The 26,605-nt window shown below is 35.2% G+C and overlaps 1 protein-coding gene across 1 annotated transcript in view; it reads left to right on the top strand.

Annotated features, from left to right (window-relative positions):
- LOC113234936 (COUP transcription factor 2) overlaps nt 1-26,605 on the top strand; it is a 156,168-nt gene that overhangs the window by 17,273 nt on the left and 112,290 nt on the right. The window contains exon 2 of the mRNA XM_026470457.1: nt 15,758-15,907. Coding sequence (XP_026326242.1) covers nt 15,758-15,907 — 150 coding nt within the window. The remainder of the gene's footprint in view (nt 1-15,757; nt 15,908-26,605) is intronic.

Below are 26,605 nucleotides of genomic sequence, written 5' to 3'. Positions count from 1 at the left end.
AAAATGATTTTTTATACCTAAAAAAATAAATACAAAAATGTAAAACTTTTTATTGTTAAATTGGCCTTAATTGGCTTATCTCTCAGTTTTATTTTGTTTTCTTAAAAATATTGGCATGTGGCATGAATTTATTGCCCGTGAATATATATTATTTGACACAGCTATGCCATACTGGTCCTAATGTAGTATTGATGGCTCATTAAGGAAATTGACGAATCGAGTTTATCGAAAATAAAAATCGATATCCGCTTATCGATACATTTGTATGCTAATCGGGCCTACCCTTCGTTCTACTTTATTTACAAACCATTTTGCATAATTTTTTATATTCGATTTTTTAAATTTTATTTACAATAATAATTATTATCTTTCAATAAATTAGGTGGAAGGTTGTTTATTACGATTAATATGAACTTAAATAAAAAATAAATAATATTTGGAGATCCGTTTTAGATATATATTTCATTTTTTTAATATATAATAGTTGATTTGAAGGAATAAATTCAACAACGTCTTTCACGTTACTCGAGTAAAAAAAGGTATGCATACAAATATGTATATCGACACGAGGTGGACTTTTTAAGGAGACATGCAGCCAATATTGCATTGCAAAACCATTTTTTGTTCCATACCTACTGCAAGAGTTAACGGTAATTAATAGCCAAGTAAGAGAACGGTGGTATCTCAATTAAGAGGTCGACGGTTCGAATCCCTGTGGCGACATGCACCTATAGACTTTAATTTCTAAGTTATGTATGTTTTTAAATATTTAGTAACAATACCACTTGCTAACGGTGTAGGAAGACATTGTTATGGAATCTCTATGTCGAAGAAGTTCGCAACCATTTCAAAACATGTGGAATTATTCTTTTTTTAATCTTTCTTTCTTTATTTGCAAGTTACATGGTAATATAACAGGTGTTCTTATGCTAGTTGTACTTGACATATAACACCCCGTGAGGGCACTGTAACATTCTGAGGGCACTAAGTCCTTAATTTACTAACTACATTACTAAAATAAAATTAGGAGTAATTAATAATAAAACTCTACATTATTAAAATAAAATTAGGAATGATTAATAACAAAAACTAAACAGAATATACGGCAATATCAACAATAAATATTAGTTATTCCTTTTACATTCAGGTCTTATTCCTGATACATTTATGTCTGGCTATTTAACATTATCTACTTCCATTGAGCCAGTACAGCGGACTATGTCCTAAACCCTCTATTTAAATGAGACCCGTACCCAGTAGTGGGTAGTATGATGACGACTTAACCAATCAGGAGGCAAAAGGGTTTGAGTAGAGTCCTAATTGATATTTTAATTAGCAAAAATCTGACGTTCCATTTTTGAAAGTCTATGAATACTCATTATAGTTATGTGTACAAAACGAATGAATTCTTTCAGCTCAGTGGCGAGTACCATAGATAATGGAATTTTAATTCAAAACTAAATTAGAGCATCTCTATGATATGGTTTATGAAATTATATTGACAGATTAAAGTACCGGTGTAGAAAATATACTACATATACTAATAATACTACACACGAATATTACGTAAGTAACTTTATGATAATATTCCATAATCAAGTAGAGAAAAGTACTTATTTCACTTTACTTTATTATATATATATATAGTTATACAGATGGATCCTATGCCACTCATATATTTCTACATATATATTTATCATTTTTTTCAATTAATTTATGTCTAATTGTACTTTAATATACAGAGTATCCCCTCACTAGTTAAACCCTGTGTTGCGGGTGCCATGCACACATAGACAACCACAAATTACACCCAAACTCACGAGAGAAATAAATATAAGCCACACGAATATTTCTCCCGGACCGGGAACCGAACCTGGGACCTCTGCGTGGCAGTCCAGCATGGTAACCGTTCGGCCACGGAGGCAGTTATACTTTGATACATTATTTTGTTTTTAACAGTAAGTAATACGGCATTCAAACACTTTTAAAAAATTGCTTGCCTCACCTGGGACTCGAACCGACCATATGTTATGTTGCCAATCGAAAATCAATTATAATAATGAATTACTTTTAAGTAACATAGTATTCCGTTTCGTGTCTTTCTCTCCGTGTTGCATAGCTGTGGGACACCCTGTATAAACACAAATAGAAACATAAAGGCTAAATTTCTGAGATAACACTAACACTTCACAGTTCCTGGTTAACATTAGATCATTAGTACCAGTAGAGCTCCTTTTGAAAGAGTTCGTCCAGGGAAGTACTGCCACCTTATCTATTTCTGCCGGCAAGCTGTTCACATTACTGCGGTCCGCTTTTAAAGGATAAAGATGCTGGTGACATTACAGGCACATGAGACTTGTCAACTTATGTCTCAAGGTGACAGGCGCAGTGACAGTGGCTCTCAGATCTTTGTGATTTAAAGCTCTCAGTGGCACAGCAACTGTTATGGACAGGCGTGTCGCTTACAACCAGGTGCACGACTTGTTCGTTCAGTCATTTTATATTGTAAAAAAAATGTTTACGAAGATAAAAAACACAAAATTCGGAAATTATTCTACATAGTACCTGCAAAACCAAGACATCCTGTACCAAGACACAGGACCTAGGTCATTAGAGGGTCTGCCGCAGTCATTATAGTCGGCCATATTTCATATATCCTCCTTTGCGGCGGCCTTAATGAAATGATTAAGGGAACCTTACTAGCGCATAGAGAACGACTATTAGTAAATTAATTTCTATTAGTTACGTACATTACGATTATGAACAAAAATAAAAAACGAGGTAGGAAACACTGGAATATGTTTAACCGACTTTAAAAAGAAGGAAGTTCTCAATTCGACTGTATTTTTTATATGTATATGTTACTCGATAACTCTGTTTGTGAACCGATTTTGATGGTTCTTTTTTGTCGGAGAAGAGAGTACCTCAGTGTTGGTCCCATTTAAATTTGAACAAATTATTCCTCCTCTAACATCATAAATTCCTAATCGGTTTTTTTATACAAAACGTATTTTATACCATATTGTCAATGTTAAAATTCCTAATGCAGCGTCAAGGGATAAATAATTTAAAGTATTTATGTACACCTAACTTTTTGTCTTACGCCTATCTTGCTTACGTCTGCTCGAGAGGTGGAAGGGTGAGAGCCTGGTGCACTAGTTCTGTGTCTATAACACAGTTTCATTCTAGTATAGATACCAGACTTTCACAAACGAAACTGTCTTCAGTAACATCTGAGGGCCGTAGGTATATGTAAGTAGAAGTTTCCGTTGTGACCGACAATAAAGACATATTATTAATTTTTTTTTTATATAGAGTTTCACGATTTTTTACGACTGTGATATCTATATATTTTTTGTGAAATAACTCGTCTAGTTTGTTATAGTTATTAATACAAAGATCGAATACAAAGAAAATTTCATCAAAAGAATTTCATTCGACAAAACTTGAACCTACAACCACGTTGTACCGTAACGTCGCACTGCTAACTGAGCTACAAGTCGACAAAATTCTCCTGTGTCTGTTAGAGATCTTTAGTTTTGGTTTGTTTTTGGCTTTCAACGCCGTACCTTGTGAGAGAAAGTAAAGACATTTTCATTTTTGTTTTCATAATATCGTCACTAATATAAACTAGACAGAATGTCAATTTGTTCTTTCTTCACAGTTCTGCACATTTTCGTGCGCAAATATTTGTCTTGTGTATCTTTTTTCACATATGTGCACATATGCGCGCGCAAACTGATTAAGATAACTGAGGCCAAAGCCTATCTTGATAGCTCAGGTCCACAGACTTAGGGTATAGATCGAAATTCAAAATGTGGTCTTCGCCACAGCCTGTATTTTTTACGCCAATTTAAAATTTCATACAGTATTTTCGTACGTAGATTGTGCAACTTGATTGAATTCCTAGATATAAAATACCGTCGATATATAACAATGACTGATAAAAAAAATTAAATTACAACTTGTTTGAAAAAAAATGTATAAAAGGTATTAATTAATATTAGTAATAAGGTACAATAACCTATAATATAACATTATAGTATTTAATATTTTTGGTAGAAGTGTTTGATATTTAAAAATGGTTATATGTTTTTTAATTTACAACGTATCACAAGCAATTTATTAATAAATGAAAAATTGTATGTAAAAAAATATCAAGTTTCATGTGATAATACATGTTACTTTTGCCATTTTTTAAAGCTATATAGAATAAAGAAATGGCCGACCATAGAGTTGATAATAACAAACAACTTCCACGAATAAATAATTAACCATTCACACAAAAATAATTAATACTCAAGCACACAATGATTCCGATTTTTTTTTAAGGCTTTGTGGCGTGAGGTTGCCATGTTAAAGATTTTGCCCCTAATACGGACGAATTAATGTATGGTTAGCGTTTTGAAGCACATGCAGTTAATAGTTATAATGAATCTGCAAAAATTATCACTGACTTTTTATGCTGAATGTTACTTTCCTGTCATCACTATGATTATTTTTAAGACAATCTCGACCTGAAAGCATCTAATTCTGTATTTATCTGTATTACCAGTACATCTAACTTTTTTGCTACACCCCGCTACAATGTCCATGTTAAAGAAGCCATTACTTTACACTTAACTCATCTAAAACCCCACTCATGACCTAACCCTTTAGGTTTTTTATTATAAAATTGCTAATTATTGCTTACTCAATGATTAATGGTTCCATGAGAAATTAACTCGGTTAATATATTCACATTTAATTCAATTTCATTTAAACTTTAGAGGTGGCGTTGAGTTCATTCATATCAGTGTTTAATAAATAAATTATAGAATAGAATCACTAATTATTGTTTATATGACATAGGTTTCTCAAATTTCACTATAATATTGTTTACTGTTTCTTGTACTTACTTATTTACTCAAAGTGGGTCTTTGCCTCCGACACTAGATTCTGCCACGCCTGCCGGTTCTGAGCCTTCCTTCCAGCCACTAGCACCAAGGTTCTTGAGATCTTTCTGGACTTCATCGCTCCAGTATTACCTGAGACGTCCGACCGGTCGGCTTCCTTTCGATTGTCCCAAATAAGCCCTCTTCGCGACACGATCACTCCCATTCTCTCCACGTGTCCGAGCCAGCTGTGAGATTCCGCTGGCTCCACTGTTTTTTATGGACATAATTTAATTTTTGTCATGACAAAACAAAAACCACGTACTTTTATGCAATACACGATACTTTGTGAACTTTAAAACTTGATGGAGAACATGCTTATAAATACGGTACCGGTCAGATCTCTATCTCGGTACCGTAATGACTGTACCTCTCTTGACTGTACCTCCGTACAGTCAAGAGAGTAAGCGGCATAGAGTTGGATTTAAGTCTTAAACGTGTCAAGCTTCACGTGCTTTTGACCCTGTACGTACTGCGACTGTATTATTGTTTGTGTTAGTGATAATCATATTATTCCTTGACATTGTATTTTTAATTGTAATATTGTGACATTGACAATATGAAATAAATTATTCTATTCCATTATATTCTATATATATATATGTAGCGCCAATAACACGAATTAAAAATATTAGTAGAATGCACCCAGATGCATTCGTATTACAACAATTTTGTGATACTTGTATGTTATCCCAGTTAGACTTGACTAAACGACATAATACTATATTTATCCCCGCTGCATTTCACGGCAGTAAATTGACATTGCGCGCGCGCAGGTTTTATGGCACTGCGTGACTAATTGTTTTGTGTACCTTGATTTTGTTGCCAGTTGAGAAATAATCTAGGAAAAGTTGGTTATTGGTTTCTCGCTTTTTATAAATACCAAATTTTTAAGATTTTGATTAAAAATATTATTTTTATATATTTCAAGTAACTAGTCTTTTAATTAGCGACGTTTTGCTATTGTATTATTTTATTTTACCATTACAATACGACTTCTTTGGTCCAGCGGTTTGATCCCTCAGTGCTTAGTGTGGAGATCCAATGTTCGACTCTTGAGAGGAAGGTTCAATTTAGGCAAGCTCGTTTTCCATATTGAGAATTTAGTAGCAGTAGAGCTCCTTGTGAAAGAGCTCGTCGTAGAAAGTACTGCCACCTTACCTATTTCTGCCGCCAATCAATAATGTGAACATTACTGCGTTCCGGTTTTGAAAGGTAAAAGGGAGCTGGTGGTATTTTTTAATGTGCAAGATAACAACACCTAATCTTAAACTACGAAAATGCCTGTACTATGAGTACCAGAACGAATTTTGAAAAGTTAATCTCCTGAATTGGACTTACCGAGAATCGAATCCAGGACTTCCTTGTCTGGCGTCCACAGTGGTCATCAAAATTACAGGCACGTGGAACTTATCAAGTTATATCTCAGGATGACGGGCGTAGTGGATCTTTGCTATTTAACGCTCTAATCGATACAGGCAACTGTCATAGTCGGGCATATCGCTTGCCACCAGGCTTATTCGTCCTATCCCCTGATATATTAAAAAAGAAATTTATTCTTGTGTGATCGGAGCAGCGTGCTCTGGTACACATAGCACAGAAATATTCCCATAGTATGTCACTAGGGCACTACTCCCATTCTCCAATAAATAATACTCGACCAAATGTGAAGACAATGTCCAGTATGAAGCTTCATTCGCGTCATGCGTCTTGTGTGCGCGTTTGATTTGGTCGAGTATTGCATAAATGACAGCAATAACGGATGACGAAGAACGGGGGTAGACCCCCTGTTGGTGTGAGAGTCTGGCAAATTAACAATAAAAAATAATTATCACTTAAAAAAGATGCATCTATAATTAATAGTCGTAATCGTAATTATCGGGCCTAAATTCGAATTCGATACGAAATCAAGCATTCAAAATTGGAAAGCGAACCACTGTTAAACAAAATATTTTAAAAAAATATTGCACTACGATATACCTATTTAAAAATGGAAAGTGAAGTGTACACAAGCGAGCACAATTATTAGGCCAGCGACTAATGGCGTCGAGATTACAGGTGTCGGTCACTTCCCAAGCTTGGTGCCCCACATACTGCGTGATGTAACCGCTTTTTGCCGGTTTTAACTCTACAATTTAAGATGAAATGTGGAATCTTCCGATAGTTGGAACTTTTGAGATACTTTTACTCGTTCTGACGCTCTCATTTTTACTTAATATGTACTTATAATGTCGGTTGAGTTATTTAACAATTTGGTATGTAACTTCTATTTCTACGTAATATGAAGAATATTTTAGCTTCCCTTTATTGAATTAAGTGCAAAATGTAATGCAAAGATCGAACATAAGGAAAAATTCCTTCGACCTGACCAGGAATCGAACCTGCGATTTTGCCAAACCATGATCACCGCTCTACTAACTGAGCTACAGATCGAGTCAGCAGACTTTACGAATTTCTCTCTAAGTGTTTTTTACAGATCTTTTGTATTGGGTTTTTTGTCTTTTATTACCGTAAACGACACCTGTGAGAGATCCGTGAAGCTTCTCACTCGTCCGGTACATTTTTAGGTTTGCTATAGTTCAATTGGTCGAGCGATGACCCTGATTTAACACTGACGCAGGTTCAAATCCATGTCATATTGACAATTGTTCCTGTCGTTCTTGAAAAAAGTGTTCGATCTTTGTATTAATAATTACAACAAACTAATGGAATAATTTCACAAAAAAATAAATTAATATCATCATGATAATCAATAAAAATCAAATACAATACATTTCGAATCAATTCCAAAATTACTTTACATTTTAACAAAAACACTAAAGAACTGTGTTGTTAATAAAAAAGAATTCATAACGTCTTAACAAGCGTTATTAAGCGCAAAACTCGTAAACAATGCCACCCCGGTTTCACTTGATCGCCGATGTCAATGTACTGTAGTGTATCAGGTGAGCAATTTGCAACACATGATATTCCCAACGATAGTGGTAATTGGGACCCAAGTGTTCCCTGTAGGCTGGACGTACACCACACGGCCATGTTCCGATGTGTTTGGAGTACCAGTATTATTTTATGAATACGTTTTCTACATCTTGTTTTAAACGTGAACAGTGGACGAACAAGTCGTGCACCTAGTGGTAAGCGACACGCATGTCCATAACAGTTGCAGTGACACAAAGAGCTTTAAATTACAAAAACCTGAGAGGCACTTGCACTGAGACTGAGTGACTGAGTCACCCTGAGACGTAAGTTGACAAATCCCATGTGTCTGTAATTTTTATGTTTGAAAATGCGATAAACGAGATCGAATGTTATTATTTCTTCATATTGTTTCTATTTTCACAACAAATTAAGTTGACATTAAAACCATATGAACGTTTTTTTTTTATAACATCAAGTGACGAGACGAACAAGTCGTGCGTCTGTCCATAACAGTTGCAGTGCCACTCAGAGCTTTAAATTACAAAGATTTGAGGGGCACTACCCTGAAACATAAGTTGATAAGTCCCATGTGCCTGTAACTTCACCAGCACCCTTACCCTTCAAAACCGGAACACGGTGATGCTGACATTACTGCTTGGCGGCAGAAATAGCTATGATTCCCACTTAAGGTACTTCCCTGGACGAAATCCTTCACTTACTTATTTTGGAAAACTAGAACTACACGATTTTGTATAAAGCGACTTTTTGGATTGAATTGTCATTGTTGCTTTGAAAAGAAACCTATTATAGAGTAGGTTGTTTGTATCAACTAGAATATATACGTGATTACTTTGCGCTGCCCAGAGTCTGATCGAACTGGGTGTTCTTAGTTTCAACAAAAAACCTTCAGAACAGTCTTTCTTTCCGCTACGTTTACACCAAGCCTACAAGCTTATCTCGTCTTTAAGTACGTGAGCCCAGCCTCACTGCGCTTGCGCTAACGGTATCTCGAGGAATGGGGAAATATGCGCCTTTGTTACCCAAATTGCAAATTTCAGACTACAAGTCGTATAATGTTGAACTTTAGTCTGCTCCTTGATGGTGGACTGATAAGTGTTGGTCGGTAATCCCCCCCCCCCCCCCCCCCCCCCGCTTGTCCCCCCCCCCCCCCCCCCCCCCCCCGACGTAATACCTACAGATTCGTCCCTTTCCCTTATCTCTACACCCGTTTATGTAGTTCGATGATTTACAAGATTCTATTTTGTGATGTTTATAATTTATAATTTAATTTTGTCGAAATTGTACACTGGTGACTCCGACGTGATGTATTACATACGTTGTGTATGGTAGAAATGAGTAAGGTTCGTTGGTTGGTAGATAACTGATTTTAATTGTGATTGGGAAACGTATTTATACTGATTTGGTACGTGTGTGCCACCTTACCTGTTTCTGTCGCCAAGCAGTAATGTGAGCAATTGCGTTCCTGTTTTAAGGACAAGGGAGCTGGTGAAATTGCAGGCACCTGGGCCTTGTTAACTTATGTCTCAGAGTGACAGGCGGAGTGGCATTGACCCTCAGATCTTTGCGATTTAAAACTCTCTCTATGGTATATCACTTATTCGTCCCGTCACTTGGCACAATAAAGAATAAATAAAACGTAAGTGTTTATATTTATATGCATGTATGCTATCTAACACTATTTCATATTTCTTTGGTTGTCCCAAGCTTGCCTGAATGTCCGAAGAGAATTCTCGTACTGTTACAGTAACGTCTAACTTCACAAGAATTGTTTATCTGTATTTACAAGTTTTCAAAAAGGTTGAAGACCTTCAAAATTAAGGTTTCCTCAAGGATCTGCCTGATTTAGGAAAGGCTTTAAAGTACAGACGCCCTGAAATAAAGTTGACATGAGTTACAACATCTAATTCACGCGTATTTCTTGTGAAAATATAAAAGTTACTTAGTTAACCAGAAACAACATTAGCGGCATCATTTGACACTTTACGGCCAATTTATGGCCTTTGTAATGGCCCTTTGACATAAAACTAACACTGTAACAATTTAAACTTGTCATTTTTACTATCCTTACATGGTTGGGAGAAACATTATAGAAAGATGAAAAATGTATGTATTTTTAAACCAGTTATAAGCACTTACAAGCTAAAAACTTACATTTGCACTCTCCGATATTATACGGAATTTTAAAAAAAGAACTAATGTAAACGGAGATCCAAAATGGCTACCGTAAAGACATTACGATTTCCCGCCAAAAAAATCTGAAAATTAAATTATTGAAGAAAAAACACAATCTAAGATCTAACTGTATGGCCAATTAGACGGCCTAGCCTGCGCCGAAAAACAAAAAATGTACTAGGTACTATTGACAATAAACATGGCCGACAAAGGTCACTACGCCACCTTTTCCGGTTTCCAAAGTAACTTAATTTTATAGTGCAGTCACGAGCACGCAAGCTTGAAGCTTAAGATTTGAATTCAACTCTATGTCGTTTGGAATAAGGACGGTCAAAAGTCCAAAGGTATTGGATTTTTAATTTAAGACAGTAAACTGACGATTAGTTCACTGACTTACTCAGTAGGTTATCAAGTAAGTATGGAGAGACTAAATGTAAATGCAATAATAGTTAAAAATGTTTAATTTTCAATAATTAATGTATTCAGGCGTTACTTTGCGGAAATCCATATTAATACAATTGGAACTAAATTAATTTGCTACCCAGTATTGAATATATTTTCGGAATTAATTTAAGTGAGTTCACTCACTCACTCACAACAAAATGACATTAGCAGATGATATACTATATCATCGCTGCACTGATCCCAAAGTCAGTAGCAAAGCACTTGTGTTATGGAAACCGAAAACACCCACCGAAAACACATAGACCAGGGATAATATAGAAAAGTTAGTTTTCTACACTGACCCGACCGTGGATCGCACCCGGGACCTCAGAAATTGCGACACCATGAAAACTGGCGTGCAAGCCACTCGACCACGGATGTCGTCAATAATTATAACTTCTTATCGTATCTATGGCATACACTGTAATGCTTGCCACCGTGGTGAAAGGATTGGCCAATTGGCGTACAGTACTTGCCGATTGTTGCCCAGGGTACGCTAGACATACAGGAAAGGAGTGCTACGTCAATCGGGCTTTCGTGTATCCCACCAAAATCTGACTATTTATGAAAAACAACTTTTCACCTGTCCTACTGAGATACTAGACCTTTACTTTAAACTTTAATAGCCGTAGACCGCCTTGTGAAAGAGTTCGTCTAGGGAAGTACTCCCACCTTACTTATTTCTGCCGCCAAGCAGTAATGTGAGCATTACTGCGTTCCAGTTTTGAAGGGTAAGGGTGTTGGTGAAATTACAGGTACATGGGACTTGTCAACTTATGTATCAGCGTGACGGGCGCGGTGGCAGTGCCCCTAAGATCTTTGCGATATAAAGTTCTGAGTGGTACTGCAACCATCGCTTACCACCACGCCCAAGATTTGTTCGTTTCGTCACTTAGAGAATCAAAAAAGTCTCTTATGACTTTATCGTTAAAAACCAAAGTTTTTATAGTATTTTATTTTTGGTATATTATTTGAAGTATCGTCTCTGGCGTCCAATCGAACAGAATTTATATTTATTTTTTCTATAAATATATTTTATTAATGAGATAACTTAATAATTACTATCCTATAATAAAATCACAAATCATACGCTAAAACGGCTAGTATATTACCGAGTACCTAGGATAGGCACTACCGATTGCAATTTGAACATTACCTTCAACGTAGAAATGGAGACCATTTTTTATTCCTTAGTAGGTCATTACAGGAATGAATTGTAACTCAGTTATTGTCAACTAAAAACTCGTATCCTACCGTAAGTATACTTATAATAATAAATATATTATAAATAACTATTTTTATAAATAAAACCACGTAAGATCATGCGTCAAAAGTACTATTATCACATAAAAGTCATAAAAATAATACGTACTATGAAACAAATTACGTTTAATTGTTAAATTAGTATTGAATTTATATTCAATTTTTTTTGTGAAATTGCTCCTCTAGTTTGTTATAATTATTTGTTTTTTTTTGTTATAGCTAAAAAGTTGTTGATAACAAAATACACAGATCCGACAACAAGCACACAGAAAAATTCGTGAGGTCCGCTGGTTCGTTCCGTGGCTTAGTTGGCATAGCTTCTGACACGGTTTGCCAGACGACATCGATTCGAACCCGGTCGGATCGAAGGAATTTTTTTCTTAGTGTTCGGTCTTTGTATTGATAATTACGTAAATTATGTTATAACATGTTTATAACTCTCCTATTTAACCATAAAAGTTTCGATTAATTACGCTCGTATAATCTTTAAACCTCTCTCCTTAAAGTTGTCATTATGCAGATGTATTATGAATTTTTAGGAGTTTGACTTAGATTACACACAAATAATGTTTTTGTTTTAAAATTTAGGGACAGCTTAGCTGAGTGCCGTTAAAAAATATTGGTTGACTCACTATGGTAACGTTAAGTGAGATATTTTGTAATAAAATTTGTACTCCTGTACTTTAATCTGTCAATTATAATTTCATAAACCATATCACAAAAGCGCTCTTTTTAGGTCCGAATCAAAATTTTATTATCTGTGGTACTCACTGCTGACCTCATTTTCGTTATGGTTCTGTACACAACTGTAATGGATTCAAAAAAAAGAACGTCGTGTTTTTTAGAATTAAAATTTTGTTTCAAGTATGACGCCACTCAAATACCTCCTCATTGGTTAAATTGGTCTTAGTCTTACAACCGGGCCATAAATCTTTATAAAAAAAGTTTAAAAATATAAGCGGTACTTGGCCACTTCTATTCTATCACTTTGGTTTTTTGTTTTGTAGTGTTTCTTTGGCTTTCGTTTCAGTTTGTTGTCATGAATTGTTAACAAAATATACGTTAAGTATTGGTTCTGTTTCATTGTTTTATTCACTCGCGCAAAAAGTATTGTATGCAATAGTTACATAATTAGGTCCTAAAATCTCGTACCTATTACTTACGCCAATCGACAAAGCCTCGTGGCCTAAACACGGTACTCAATTATAAGAACCCTCATTATACATCTATTGCATAAAATACTATTGTAACAAAGTCAACTTTTATAGATAGAATTGCCTATTAAGACTTTCTACCATTACTTCCCTTCTCTAATAGGTAATTATTAATTTAAGACCTATGAAAACTCGCAGTCGAAAAACTGATTCGCTGAATCGTAATAAAAATGCTTTTAAACGAGCTCCCTGTCGTCAAACGATAATCCTATCGGTTACGTTACCAACCATTTGGTTTTTAATGTTACCATTTTACTGGTTTATGTAATATAAGTAAATTAAAAAAATATAATTTATTTGAGACTTCAGTTTCTTAATTGGTAATGTGCCAGTCAATATTTTTTTATTAAATATAGGCAATAATAAATTTTAAATAATATGAATTTTTTTCAAGCTTTTTTCTTAACTAACTTACTCTATATACCAAACAGTCAACTGATAAGCATACTATAGATATAACATTTTTAGTAACTATTTTTTGTTTTAATTATAATTATTATCGAGTTAAGATGATTATTCTTATCATTGACCTTTCTAAACAAGATAATATAAAAGAAATAATTCGGTTAACTATAGGAGTCACCACAAATATTAATCCGAAATCTGAAAAAATTATAATACCTAGTGACTGGAAGAACAAGTAGTGCGCCTGGTATTAAGCGACACGCCTGTACATACATATATACGGTGCTTTATTTTAAATGGAACAGTATGGTGAAATCCGAAACCGTAGAAGATACAGGGAAACTGTCTTAGGAACCTTAAAGTTTCCTAAGACAGTTTTTTTTTGTGAAAACAATTTGGGCATAGTCAATTTTTTGGATGAATAAAATTGATCAAAATTTTTTAACATAGGCAATAATAATCGGCTCAGTTTCATGTAAGGACAATTTCGTTTAAAAAAAGTAAAAAAAATTAGGACAGCACAAGTTGGTAAAATTTCATCAAATATCTTTCGCATAAAATAAAATATTAAATATAAAATATAAAAAATAGTCAAATTTTTTTTAATGCCTTGTATCTTCCATGGTTTCTCTACCTACCCGTCCTGTGGGACAAGGGTGTGAACTTGTGTATGAATGTAGAATTAACCAATTACATAATTATATTAGTGCTGAAGTGCAAAAACAAAAACATGTAAGCCACATAATACCCGGCACTTGCACTTACTATTTAGTAGTTCACATAATATGGATAATCTTTTTTTTATAATACCAAGTGACGGGACGAACAACTCGTGTCTGGTGGTAAGCGACACGTCTATCCATAACAGTTGCAGTGTCACTCAGAGCTTTAAATCGCAAAGATCTGAGGGGCGCTGCCATTGCGCCCGTCACCCTGAGACATAAGTTGACAAGGCCCTGTAATTTTACCAGCACCCTTCCAAACCGGAACGCAGTAATGCTCACATTACTGCTTGGCCGCAGAAATAAGTAACTCACACGGAGCTCTACTGCTACTAAAAAATAATCGTGTACCGAACTCTGGTCTACCGTGGAATAAATTGACCAGTTACATTTATATATACAAGAGCGATCGATGTTAAAATTTGGGGAAAACCAACATATAAACTAGTCAGATGGACGCATTGAAAGATACTCAGTTTCACGTCCCATTAAACAAATACACACCTCTACAACTGTAACAAATTCCGATAAAAAACAACATTGAAGAGAACCGATGATATTTACGACCATTTCCAATTTGTTTACTGCAAATTCGTGGCCATTTATTTTGCGGTGACAATCACATTCTTTTACCGATCAACCACACAAGTTTTGCATTTCACAAATTAATTTCAACAGGATTATGTGCCTTATAACTTAGCGTGTTATGTTTGATTTCGTGACAAATATATGTTCAATGCTAAAACTATGTGTCGGTAGCAAATTGTTTCTTACCGTAATGTATACGTATAATATATTCATGAGTGGCCTTAACTGTGCTTAGATCGTAAAGGTGGTGTTTAACTGTTTTATAGTTTCGTGTCGAGTCGATGCTTTCCTACGAATCGTCAGATTATCGATATCGAGTAGCTATTGATGAATCGGATTATGTTAATCGTGTTTAATAAACTAAAGTTACTAACAAGTTTAGCTAATAAGTAATTACAACTGCCAATAGAATGATCTCAATCTAAATAAAATACGTGATTAGCTTCTAGTTTATTTGATTTTGTATGCATTGATTTTCGATTCAAAATAATCTATAATCGTAATTTAACACAGAAAATTGATTTAATTGTCCGCGGGTGACATTTTAATCAGATGTAGAAATTTCGTTGTGAAAAATCTCATTGATTTAAAAATTCTATTACTTGCAACAAAAGCTTAGTAATTAACAAAGATAATTATATCAAAAATATTTATTAAATTAATTCCGATGGGAACGTGGAAGAAGAAATCGCTGTTGTTATATATACAAGTAAGGTTTATTCTTGCAAACCTATATGTAGTGATACAATAAAAAATAGCATATACAGGGACGCGGCTATGGGCCTACAAAAAATCTGTCCCACGGGGTGTTATTTGCCACTGTAGTTGTTTAATACAACTAAATTGTAGTAGGGACGTTATAAAATTGGAATAATTTGCAAAATCAGCATTTACACGTCCACTGCTATACATGAACCTCCCCTGAGTACGCCAACTCTCCCAGTCATGTGCGGCTGTAACTTATTTTTTCCCTGTGTCTATGTACCTATATTTCTCTTTGAAACATGTTTTATAATAAAAAATAGAAATAAAATTGTAATAAAAGAAAAATACAATGTTAAAATCTCTCCACCAGGTTGCAAATCCTTCTTCAAACGATCAGTGCGCAGAAACCTGACGTACTCCTGCCGAGGTAACCGCAACTGCCCCATTGACCAGCATCATAGGAACCAGTGTCAATACTGCAGACTGCGGAAATGTCTCAAAATGGGCATGAGGAGAGAAGGTGAGTCCTTCATTACTCGTTTCAAAAAAAAGCATGATTTTATGGAAAAGATCCTAGTTGCTAGATCTCTAAGATCCAAACACCATATTGGATCATATTTATAGAAGAGTATTTCTTCCCACATATTTCATAACCTTAAAATGTAAAGCGCCACTCGTCCTTTTTCTAGTTGTTGTGGTTGAGCTATTCAACAATTTGTGGCACTCGCAGTATCTGGTTCTCAAAAATTATTTAAATTGCCTTAATCTTCAATTTTAGATCCCTTGATCTTCTTATTTAGGTCCCCTTGAACTTCACGTATTCACCGTTTCAAGGCCTCTGTCTACGTTAAGCCATTATCATATGCCCTTTTGGTTGAATTTGGACAAACTTTGTATTACTTCTGTGTTACAATCAGGTTTTTCATAATTGTAAGAGATTTGACGTGAATAATTCGAAAGGCAATGTCTGTGTCCTCTGGTCCCAACGTCTTTTCTATGTAATCATGCTAACCGGGTTGAAGTGTAATAAGAGTTTTCAAAAGTGGTAAAAGTTTTTATTCGCTTTTCATTGCAGTGCTTCATTTTATTCCTTTCTATTAAATTTTATGTTTAAATTTGCTATAAATTTAGTTGCTTCAAATTGTACTTTGGCTTGTTATCTCGTAGGTACTAATTTTAACATGAATTCACGTTTGACATTGTTTATTTGTCTTATTTTAAAATATGTTTAATTACTTTTACCACATTTGAATATTATGGTTAAAATGTGGATTTGACATTCAAAATTTCAAAAGAAAATTTTACTAACAATTGGTTATTGTTTATGACTAACGTGTATCCATGCCTATGTTGAGACATTTGTTCCCATAACCCATGTTACTAAAGTTTTCTTTCTGTTCGCCGGTACTAGCTTTACACTGTAAGTACTAGTTTATAAACAGGTCCAAATTTTGTTTTACATAACCACTGTACACGTAAAAAATTTTAATCTTTATGGATGAAAACATCGTTTGCCTGTTAAATTTCACACCTAACATTGTTAGACAGTCCTTAATGAATTTGGTACTGTAGCGTTCTAGTGCCACACGGTGTCTCTAACGCGCAACTGTGTTTCATCCATCATTTTATTAATTTAAAATTTAATATATTTTTTAATTTAAAAAAAATCTAAATCGTTGGTGACACGGAGTGTCCCTAGAACGCGTGACAAGTTAATATAATAATGAATAATTACTCAATACCTAAGGCTATTTGGCAAAACACTTGTTATTCGCCACTCTACAACTACCAACTATTTACGACATCATATACATCACACGGCGGTGTTTTAATAAGCAACAAAAAGCAGTTAAAGATACATTGTCGCTGTGTAATTAGTAAAATCATTAATCTTGCCGCGTCATTAGTCGGACAACTGCCCAAGGGCAAAACTAAGTAACTGTTGACGATCAGTGTAGGGAAGCTAAGTGCTTATATTCGCGGTATTTAATACTAGCTTGATCTACTTTACTAGAAGCCGGCGACATCAGCATACCTATGGGGTGCTTCAAACGACGCGTGAAGAAGCATCTTGTTAGGTATGCAGGTTGGAGGCGGCTAGGGCAGTAATTGTATCTACACTATATTAGGTTCCTTCACGTTTGGTTCCACTTTCCATTTAACATTAGGTGGAGTGGAGTCATCTGCCTATCATGTATTAAAAATACCACCAGACAAATAACCTGAACGAGACTGGGTATTGTACTCATTTATCTAACAGGAAGACTTACAGTTTAATCCTAAATAATATAGGTACTGCAGGGTTAGCACAACAGACTGCAACTGGAGCGAGATTGCTATGCAAGAATAGCAGTATCTCGCTCTTTATATCGCTGTAGTGCAAGTCGCGCCCTGTCATGCTAGTCTTACTGCAAGCCAATTACAGATCCTCACAAATACAATTATAAAAGTAACCTTAGCGCACAAATTAACTAACCTATTATATAAAAAGACAACTGCAATGGTAAGCCTCACTACGGATTAAATAAGTGTCCACTCAGTGCTCTCCTTGCCGAAATCACATCATCATCATCCTGTTTTAGAGCCAGGCTCTTGTCGGTATAGCATCCTCCACTCCTCATGGTTCATAGCCAGCTTTTTGACCTATTTCATTTGTTCAGTATACGCCATTCTTGGTCTTCTTCTCTTTCTTTTCCTTTCTATCTTCCCCTCAATTGTCATTCTCAAAAATTCGTCATTACAATGTTCAAACATTTTCCTCCTTCTGTTCTCTATTGTATTCAAAAGATTTCTTTCTTCCCTAACCCTTTTCAATACTTCCCAAATCACACTCATATTGAAAAGATCAAAAAATATTACATAAACTCGTTTTTACCAGTAATTACATCCATATACCTCGAATATACCACAGTTATCTATTTTATATTAGAGTAGTATCGTCTATTCAACCTTGGAATCATAAATTTTAAATACAGTGTTTGTCGTTTATATCTTCCTGTCCCAACTCAAAGGAGTATTCTCCAAATCGGTATATATTTATCTAATTCAAATTAGATAAGCCCAAATTAAGAACATCCACATTTTTAAATTACTCATGGACATATTTAGAGAAACGCTAAAAGAAGTTTGAATTATGATAACAACGTTCACATGAACCACTGGCCACATACCTATATCAGAATCGAAATCAAAAGAGACTTGATTGAAGTAATTCCTTTTTCAAATTAGAAGTTGTGGTTCTAATGAACATTGTGATCATATCTTCTTAATCTTTTTTAACGTTCTTCTAAATACGTCCATGAGTGTAGTTTTTAAATTACAAAAATAATAAATACAGATACTGTAACGACTCAACAGATATGAAGATGAGACATAAACTAGTACCAAGCACAACACTAGCTGATATGAAGTTATGAGCAGTAATAGGTTATTATTATACTGGAATTAATATAGACGGTTATTGTTTTAAAGACAGCCCTGTGATGGATGGTAGTGACGGAATGTATGCGGTCAAATTGACCTCCTTTGGTGCTTTGGAATTTGTGGCAAATGAGAATACTTTGGGTAATGAGTATGTCCATAATAATCTTACTAATCTGGTGAATATTTCGAAGCCGGTGAACTAAAAATTCGATTAGTTATTTTCGATAAGACATCCTTATGATGATGATGAAGCTGTATCATCCGCATATTTCAATCAGAAAGATATACCAATCGCAGTTATCTATAATAAAACTTGTTGTTATTCTTACGTTGGATAGAAGATGAGACGTTTAGTTTACTTTATTTTTAAATAATATTGAAAAATTATTGGTAAAGAAGATATTTTTTTATTCAACGAAGTTAGTGTAGACTATGAGGAGGTCAAGGGAAATAATCCAGTAAAGTTAACCGTTGGACCTTGACGTTTCATCAGTGAAGTGAGTTGACGTTTTAATGCACAAGACTTATTTCAATGAATTTTCCTTTTGTTAATTATTGCGCACAAAAGAGCACTTGCAGTGCTAATTAAGAAGGTGTAAGACCTAAGTGTCAAGGAAAGAAGAGTAAAAACGAAGAGCTTATAAAAATCTTAAGAAAAATAATACATACAAAAATAAAATAAACCCTAGTTAAATGCAGATTCGGACGATCGACAAACATTGGTAGCTTACTATTTAACAACTTCGAATATAACAAAGGCAAGTTACTGGCTCGATTTGTCGTTGAATCAATCCTTGAATTGAAGTTATAGTATTCTGGGTACTGAATGCATCTTCACCGGATAATCCGCTCTAGGGACTAAGTGTGCTCATCTGGTAAAAAACCATTTAGTAGTAATTTATTTTGTGTCATATTTTACGAAGAGTAATTTCTGTAGGGACTGTATGTACCTATACATATCTATAAAGATTATGATAGGCTTTGTGTGTCCAGTTTTATGACACGCGACACTCATACCTTATGGCTCTAAAAGCAAAAGATGCCCACACATTTATTGGCCATCGAATGACGTTACCTTCTGTTAAGCAATCGACACTGCAGTAAAATTTCATAAGTGATGTGCTGCAATGCATTTGAATAAGTAAAAGTGTGCTTGATTATATGCGATAAAGTCTAACGGTGCACCATCCATCTTATTCAGAAGTTATTTTAATAAGATCTATTCGAGAATCGAGATTGATATTTGAGAATTTCATTTACTACTGGATATGTCCTCCAATAATATTATATTAAGGTATATATGAAAACGATCTTTGTTGTGTTGTTACAATTGTTATGAACAGAACTTGATCCTATTCAAACATTGGCCTCACGCATCACTATAAACACAAAAAACAAATCAACTGTGTTTTTAACAACTAAGTCCACTTTGTTTATTACAAAAATCACAAATACCCCGAAAAACAGGTGTCCATTCCAAAGATAACACGCGACCGAAGTAATTTCCTCTCGCAATAAAGGAAGCGGTCTTGTGAGGGCACGAGGTTGAGGCTCGGACGCCCGCTGAGGCATAATATAGAAATGCGGGCGTAGAATATCACCTGGTGGGACACCTTTGTTACAATGTTCAGTTTGTGTCCATATTAAAAATTATTTTTGCAAATTTATTCGAATATTTGTGAGGTGTTTGACCTGGTTTAGAGGTGAAGGGTTAAGTCAACTTAGTTGGTGTCACCTCCTTCCTCTAAAATACAAAAAAATACATTTTACGTGTTGAAAACACTACTAAAACTTGTATATATAAATCTGCCTACAGTGCACATTACCTTCGAATGTGTACCGCAACAATGTTTGTCTAAAGTTTTTGTTCATCACACCTTTGCAACAGCATCATTAGCATCCCTTGCTTCCGTGGCGATAATCCAAAGGCCACAGGCCCCGGAAAGGACACAGTAACCCGCTGCTCTCGATTCAACCCTTAAGCACCCCATTACACATCCTCGACCCTTCGTATTTCTCTCAACAAACGATTTGTTTGCTGTCAACAAACAAAGAAAAGGTGACGCTACATGGACCTATAGCTTCATACTTTTTATCCCAGATTAACTGTTAATGGAAAACAAAAAATAAGTGTGCCTCTTTTGTCGCCGTATAATCGTCTTAGATATCAAAACTTGTAGATCTGGTTGAGATTAGAAGCGTCGACGCATCTTTTGTTAAGTTTTTTCTCGGACCTATATTGTTTTGTACCAGGATTGTTGGTAGGTGTTTTATAAAATGTTTTAGCGGTTGAAAGGGTCTATAGAGGAAGAGCTACTATCGGATATATTTATAATTGTTATACGGAACTTGATCTGTTACGGATATGGTTTGTAATGGTCATTATTCCCTTTAGATCTGATAGTGGTCAGTTTTTTTGTTTGGACATGTTGTTTATTATTGTTGGTGCGAAGGTGTGGTATTTGATACTATAATTTTTTATATATTATTTTGTTAGAATACTTTTTCTCTTCTACTACAATTAAGTATAATTCATTATCTTTTCCAATCATTGCGTTGGGGCTAGGTGAAGTCCAGCTACTGCACTTATTTCTCATTATGTAAGGCTCAGAGTTTTCAATGATAGAGTAGCGTAGCATAATAACTCGTTTAAGCCACAGTGTTGCTGAGTAAATCGTATAATAGCAGTCCTAGTGCTAATGTCGGTAAAGGGGAAATACCTCAATTAGACTTTAATGCTTTGTTGCGTTGCTTTTTCAATAAATAAGGTATTTTGGTATTACTATAATGCAAGAAATGATCATTATTATTATTAGTCATTTTAACAAGTACCTTATAAATTAATAAACTTGTATGTATTAAAAAAAAATCCGTTGTAATATGCAACCATCTGGAGTCTACGTTTTTTAGATCCATAGTTATATTATTTTCTGGCACATTGCCAACGGTAGACTTTTCCATATCAATACAACAACTGTAATGTAATACATCAAACAAAGCGCATTCCTCTGATTAATTAGCCACATTACCGGAACCGGTTTATTAAATAAGTGCATAAAGTCCCTAAATAAAAGGCCCGGCCGTCACTTCACTTGTTCGAACAATGGATGCCAGTTATGCCACACCTTTTGTTTAGGGCACATCAATCATTGGTTCATTGTTTGGAATATCTTAATAAGTTTTTGTGTCGGACCGGTCATTTAGAAAGATTCCGGTATCACGCAGCACCCCCGAGGGATTCGCGATGAATTTTAATGAACCGCGATCAGGGAAATTGAAAAAGTATCAAGATCTTTTGGTAAAATGTTTGTTTGGAAAATGGCTTCATTTTTGACGGGATTTTTGATTCATCGAACTTGGGGAAACCGGTTCTTTGCATACATGTTGAAAAATTCTCCGTTAACATTCATTCCTTCATTAGATTATTGAAGCAAAGAAGCAAATTTAACGCCACAAAATTTAAAACCTCGATGTCCTGGACTATTACTATCTTTTTATTATATTCCTTAAGCCGAGTGCAAATGCAGCAAAGTAAAGGAAACCATGGACAATGCGCTTGCATTGTATGGTCTATGGTGCCGTCAAAAACATTATCCGATTCCCAGGGGCTGCAAATTATTGCAATGTTTGCTTCGGTTATTATTTTTGAAAAGTAAAAGCCCTGTGCACGCCTTGACTGAACAAAGGCGATGTCAAAAGGATCGAAGCGATGTTTTGAGGAGGGTGTCAATTTGCGCCTGAACCAGGTGTGGTCATTGTTGGCCAACTGACCGTAAGGATTGGTTTGTTTGCATTAGCCCGGTCTAGTTCACCAAATATTACTGCACCGTGAGAACCATAACGTTTTTTTCTGGTGTCCACTTTTTTACTGACCATTGCATGTTCTTTACAAGTCACACATCTTCGTTCATGCCTGTAGAGGATTCTAATACTTTACGAAGACTGTAATATGGCAATTTCGCATATTGTAGTTTTTTATAAGTTATGACTTATGTGATAACAGAAATCGATACGATTATTAAAAAAGTTTCGGACCTACCGGAGATTAATTTAATGATTTAATCGTGTCAACAATCATTGCCGCACTTAGAATTACGAGAATAACTCGAGGCAGTTACCGACTTTGTCCTCTGCGTCACAGCCGAAAGATATTATCGTTTCTAGTGAGCATAATAACTGTGACATGTTTCGTACAACGCTCCAGGGCCGAGTATAATGGTCCTCATTCTGGGAAAACTGAGGCTTACGTGGTACTAGCCGCGTCATAAAGATACCATCAGCGAGTGCCGACGCGTTCCCACGACCCGACTCGCGAAAAATCCCCCGACGTTAATGACGGAACATCCCTTGCCGGACATCGGTCACAAATAAGTTCTGTTCCAAAACATTAATTAAAATCTGAAGACAACATAGACCGGTTTAGACCAGGGTCAAAGTGTCTGACCCTTGGACACCTCGGACACCTCGGACCTGCCCAAGTCGATGCCAACCCTATAAGCTAATTATATTTCCGCACGTTTTGTCACCCGATTTGCATGTGAATCAGGGTCCCAACTACAATAGACGGTAATCTGGTACAAAAAGATTCTTAGGGCAGGTAATACCGTATACCGGAATAGTACGGGGCTGAATAGTTGTTATAAACTTGATAGGTTTCTACTACAAACATTAGCTTTGAGTGAAATAATGGCAGAAACTATTGAATTTCACATTGTTGTGGAACAGATTTCATCAAGTGTATTGTGTTGGTGAAATCCTCTGTTGCGGCGATAATGGGGGATTATTATAAGGAAATCTTAATAGGATCTGAAGTCTTGGTTAATGAACAACGTTTTATAGAAATACATTTATGTATGTTAGACGTATTAAAGAGAAATCCTGACACTCAAGCGTCACATGAATAAACTCTTACTTATAAAGTACACAAAACATTGGCAATCACCAAGTTGATATAATGACGATAATAGCTGCATTTGATGTTGATGGATTCGCAATGGAGTCCAGTGTGACTGCAAAAATATTATTACAACCAATAAGTGATATGTTGTAATTCTTTTTGTCGAATCAATAGCCCTGAACAGAAACCAATTCGAGGATCATAAACTCCGCAACGAAATGGCGTCACAAAAAGGAATCAAAGTGTAAAATCATTTGTGTCGGATTAAAAAAGGAGCTAGCGAACGAGCGTGAGATATATACTACTATCAATCACCTGGTGATTTATATTCTCTCTCGGGGATGATGTATCACCGCTCAGGACTCGGACCCGTCTGATGGTAAAAGTATTCGATAATTAACTTTTTAAATTTTGACGGACGCCTTCATCTCGCTCAAAATCGACAAAAAAATATCTACTACCAAAAATATAATCGCCAAAATTTTTACAATACGCAGATCTTATAAAGAAATATATAAAGGTTATTTTTGCGCGATCATTTTTAAGAACCTGTTCATTACGTGGTCCATGTTTGGTATGTGGAATGTGTTCAATAGTTTCGTTTCTAATGTCTCCAACAAAAGATTCGATTATCAGTCTATTAAAATTTTTGCATAATTTAAACGTGAAGCGATTCATTACATAAGAATTAACAAGAAAGTTAATATCGACGATGACGTGACAGTAACTAGAATATACAAGCGCACGATTCTACAGAAATAAAAAAGAACGGGTCTTGGCTTTGGAAATTAACGAATGAATTTGTTTTTTTCTGTTTTTCCTATAATTATTGAGCCATTTATATTTGCAGGTACGTTTATTAAAACTTATAGTGACTAAATGTGCGACTTACACAGTAATAATAAAAAAGTAAAAAAGATAAATAAATAAAAAAATGTAAATTAGAACAGACACATGAAAAAAATTTACTACTTAGTTCCTCGAAACTTGTAACCCTCAATAATGTTCTACGTAAAGCATGAAACTCAACACTATCTAAATAAAATATAACTAGATTCAACATAATTCATCAAGTAGAACGCGACGTGACACAATATAGCACGTCAAAATATTCACCTACAGGGGGTTGCCTCAATGGCCGTTCCACTTGCCGCGCTGGAATCGAAGGTGGACCCCCGCCGTGCAACCGGCGAGTGCCTAACGAACTATACAGGTGATTTATTCGAGCGGTCCGACTCACACTCTCTGATGCTAATTCCTTTACGACGTGTGATGTTAGGTAATGAAATATCACTGCCTTCGATTTCATATTTAATTTGATTGTGTTCAGGTTTAATTTTTTGATTTGTGTGCACTTTTGTGCTTGTCACTATATTTCTTCTTAAGTTTAACTATTATTGTACCCATAACACTCTATTTTACGATGTCAACACAAATTTGATTACTTTGGATCCTAGTTTTTAGATGTTATTCAAATAGACTTTCCAAAAATTTATAATCGCTAGTTAAATTAAGAAACATGTCTTTGTTTACATCTTAAATAAAAATTCTACTGTTGATATTATAGAATTTTATATCGACGTCATTTATTCGCGCGTTTATATTATTATTTTCTATTGTCCGTGCTTCATGTTTAAAGTTTAAAATTCATAACATTAGAAACCTACCATTCTATATTAGTGCTTTCAGTTACTATTGCGCCTTTACTCTTGTTAGCTCTCGACATTATTAAATCGTAATTCGCAGTCGGCATTAAACTTACGATAGAATTTCTTGCAGGTGAAATTTTCTCACAGTCGAGTCTCTAACGCTGTATAATCTCGGGTACTCGAGAGAGTAATGCACGACCGTATGTATATTGGTTACTACGTTAGTAGTCTCAACAAACCTGTTCTTGGTCGTGCCCTCTGTACCGTCGCTACCTATACCTTATAGTTTCACTTTACATTCTAGTATCATGATTTTAATGATGTGAAACTGAGATCAGTCGTATACAGAGCCCCTTAATTGATACCAAATAAATTACATTCTAATTGTTTAACCATTAAAAGGTCAAATTTGTAGTTAACGCAAGGATAAAATGTGATGTTTAGTCCAATTTATCGAAAAGCACGCTATGACACCATGACATTGTCGTAAAAGACAAAATTTATCGTAAAATGTAGATTGACGAATTAGGCAAAACTTAAACAATAACTAACTGTCATTTGCAATGCAAATTGAGATGATAGCTCAATAAAATGCATTAGTAGCCCGTAACGATCAAGATGAGAATTAATTGTTTTTGGCTGTCAGATAGGATTCATGCGGTGTTGGCATCTCTATATGTCAAGTTGTACGTCCGTCATTATGTGAATCATCCTTGGTATCGTGCTCGGAGAATTTCGTGAGGTCACAGTTTAGTATAGCGGTTTAGGCGCCCTGCGGTCGTTTGTCCGAGAGAGATGCTTTTATGGGGGCTTGGTATGGTAGAATGAGATAAACGATTGTTCTCTGTCTAACGCCGACCGTTTCGTGACCTCTCGGCTAATCACATATCTGCAAGCGTATTATGATTATCGCAAGGCTTCGTTTCTCGTACGTTGCTGTGGTCAGTGACTCGGGTGCATACCTCGCCTCGGAGCATTATTGTTTTATCAACATAACTTTCATTTCGATTGCTGCTTTCTAGATTGATCTGGAATATTTTCCCTTTCTGTTTTTAATGCCCTTCTTCAAATTGTAAGCGTTGCTGACACATGCGTGAAGTATTTTCGGTCTGCGATTTATTATTCGTCTGTCAATATAATGTCGTCATTATATCTTAAATTAACGTTTCGTCTCTGCATAAATTGCATTTATTAATATTAAAAACAACGTCTAAATTGTAGTTATCTCGTATACGTGTAACGAAACGAT

This window comes from Hyposmocoma kahamanoa, unplaced genomic scaffold (assembly GCF_003589595.1).
Source record: "Hyposmocoma kahamanoa isolate Upper Pololo Valley unplaced genomic scaffold, ASM358959v1 86, whole genome shotgun sequence".
In the NCBI taxonomy this organism is placed as follows: Eukaryota; Metazoa; Arthropoda; class Insecta; order Lepidoptera; family Cosmopterigidae; genus Hyposmocoma; species Hyposmocoma kahamanoa.
The sequence above is the reverse complement of the archived record's forward strand: the minus strand, read 5'-3'. Positions and strand labels throughout refer to the sequence as shown.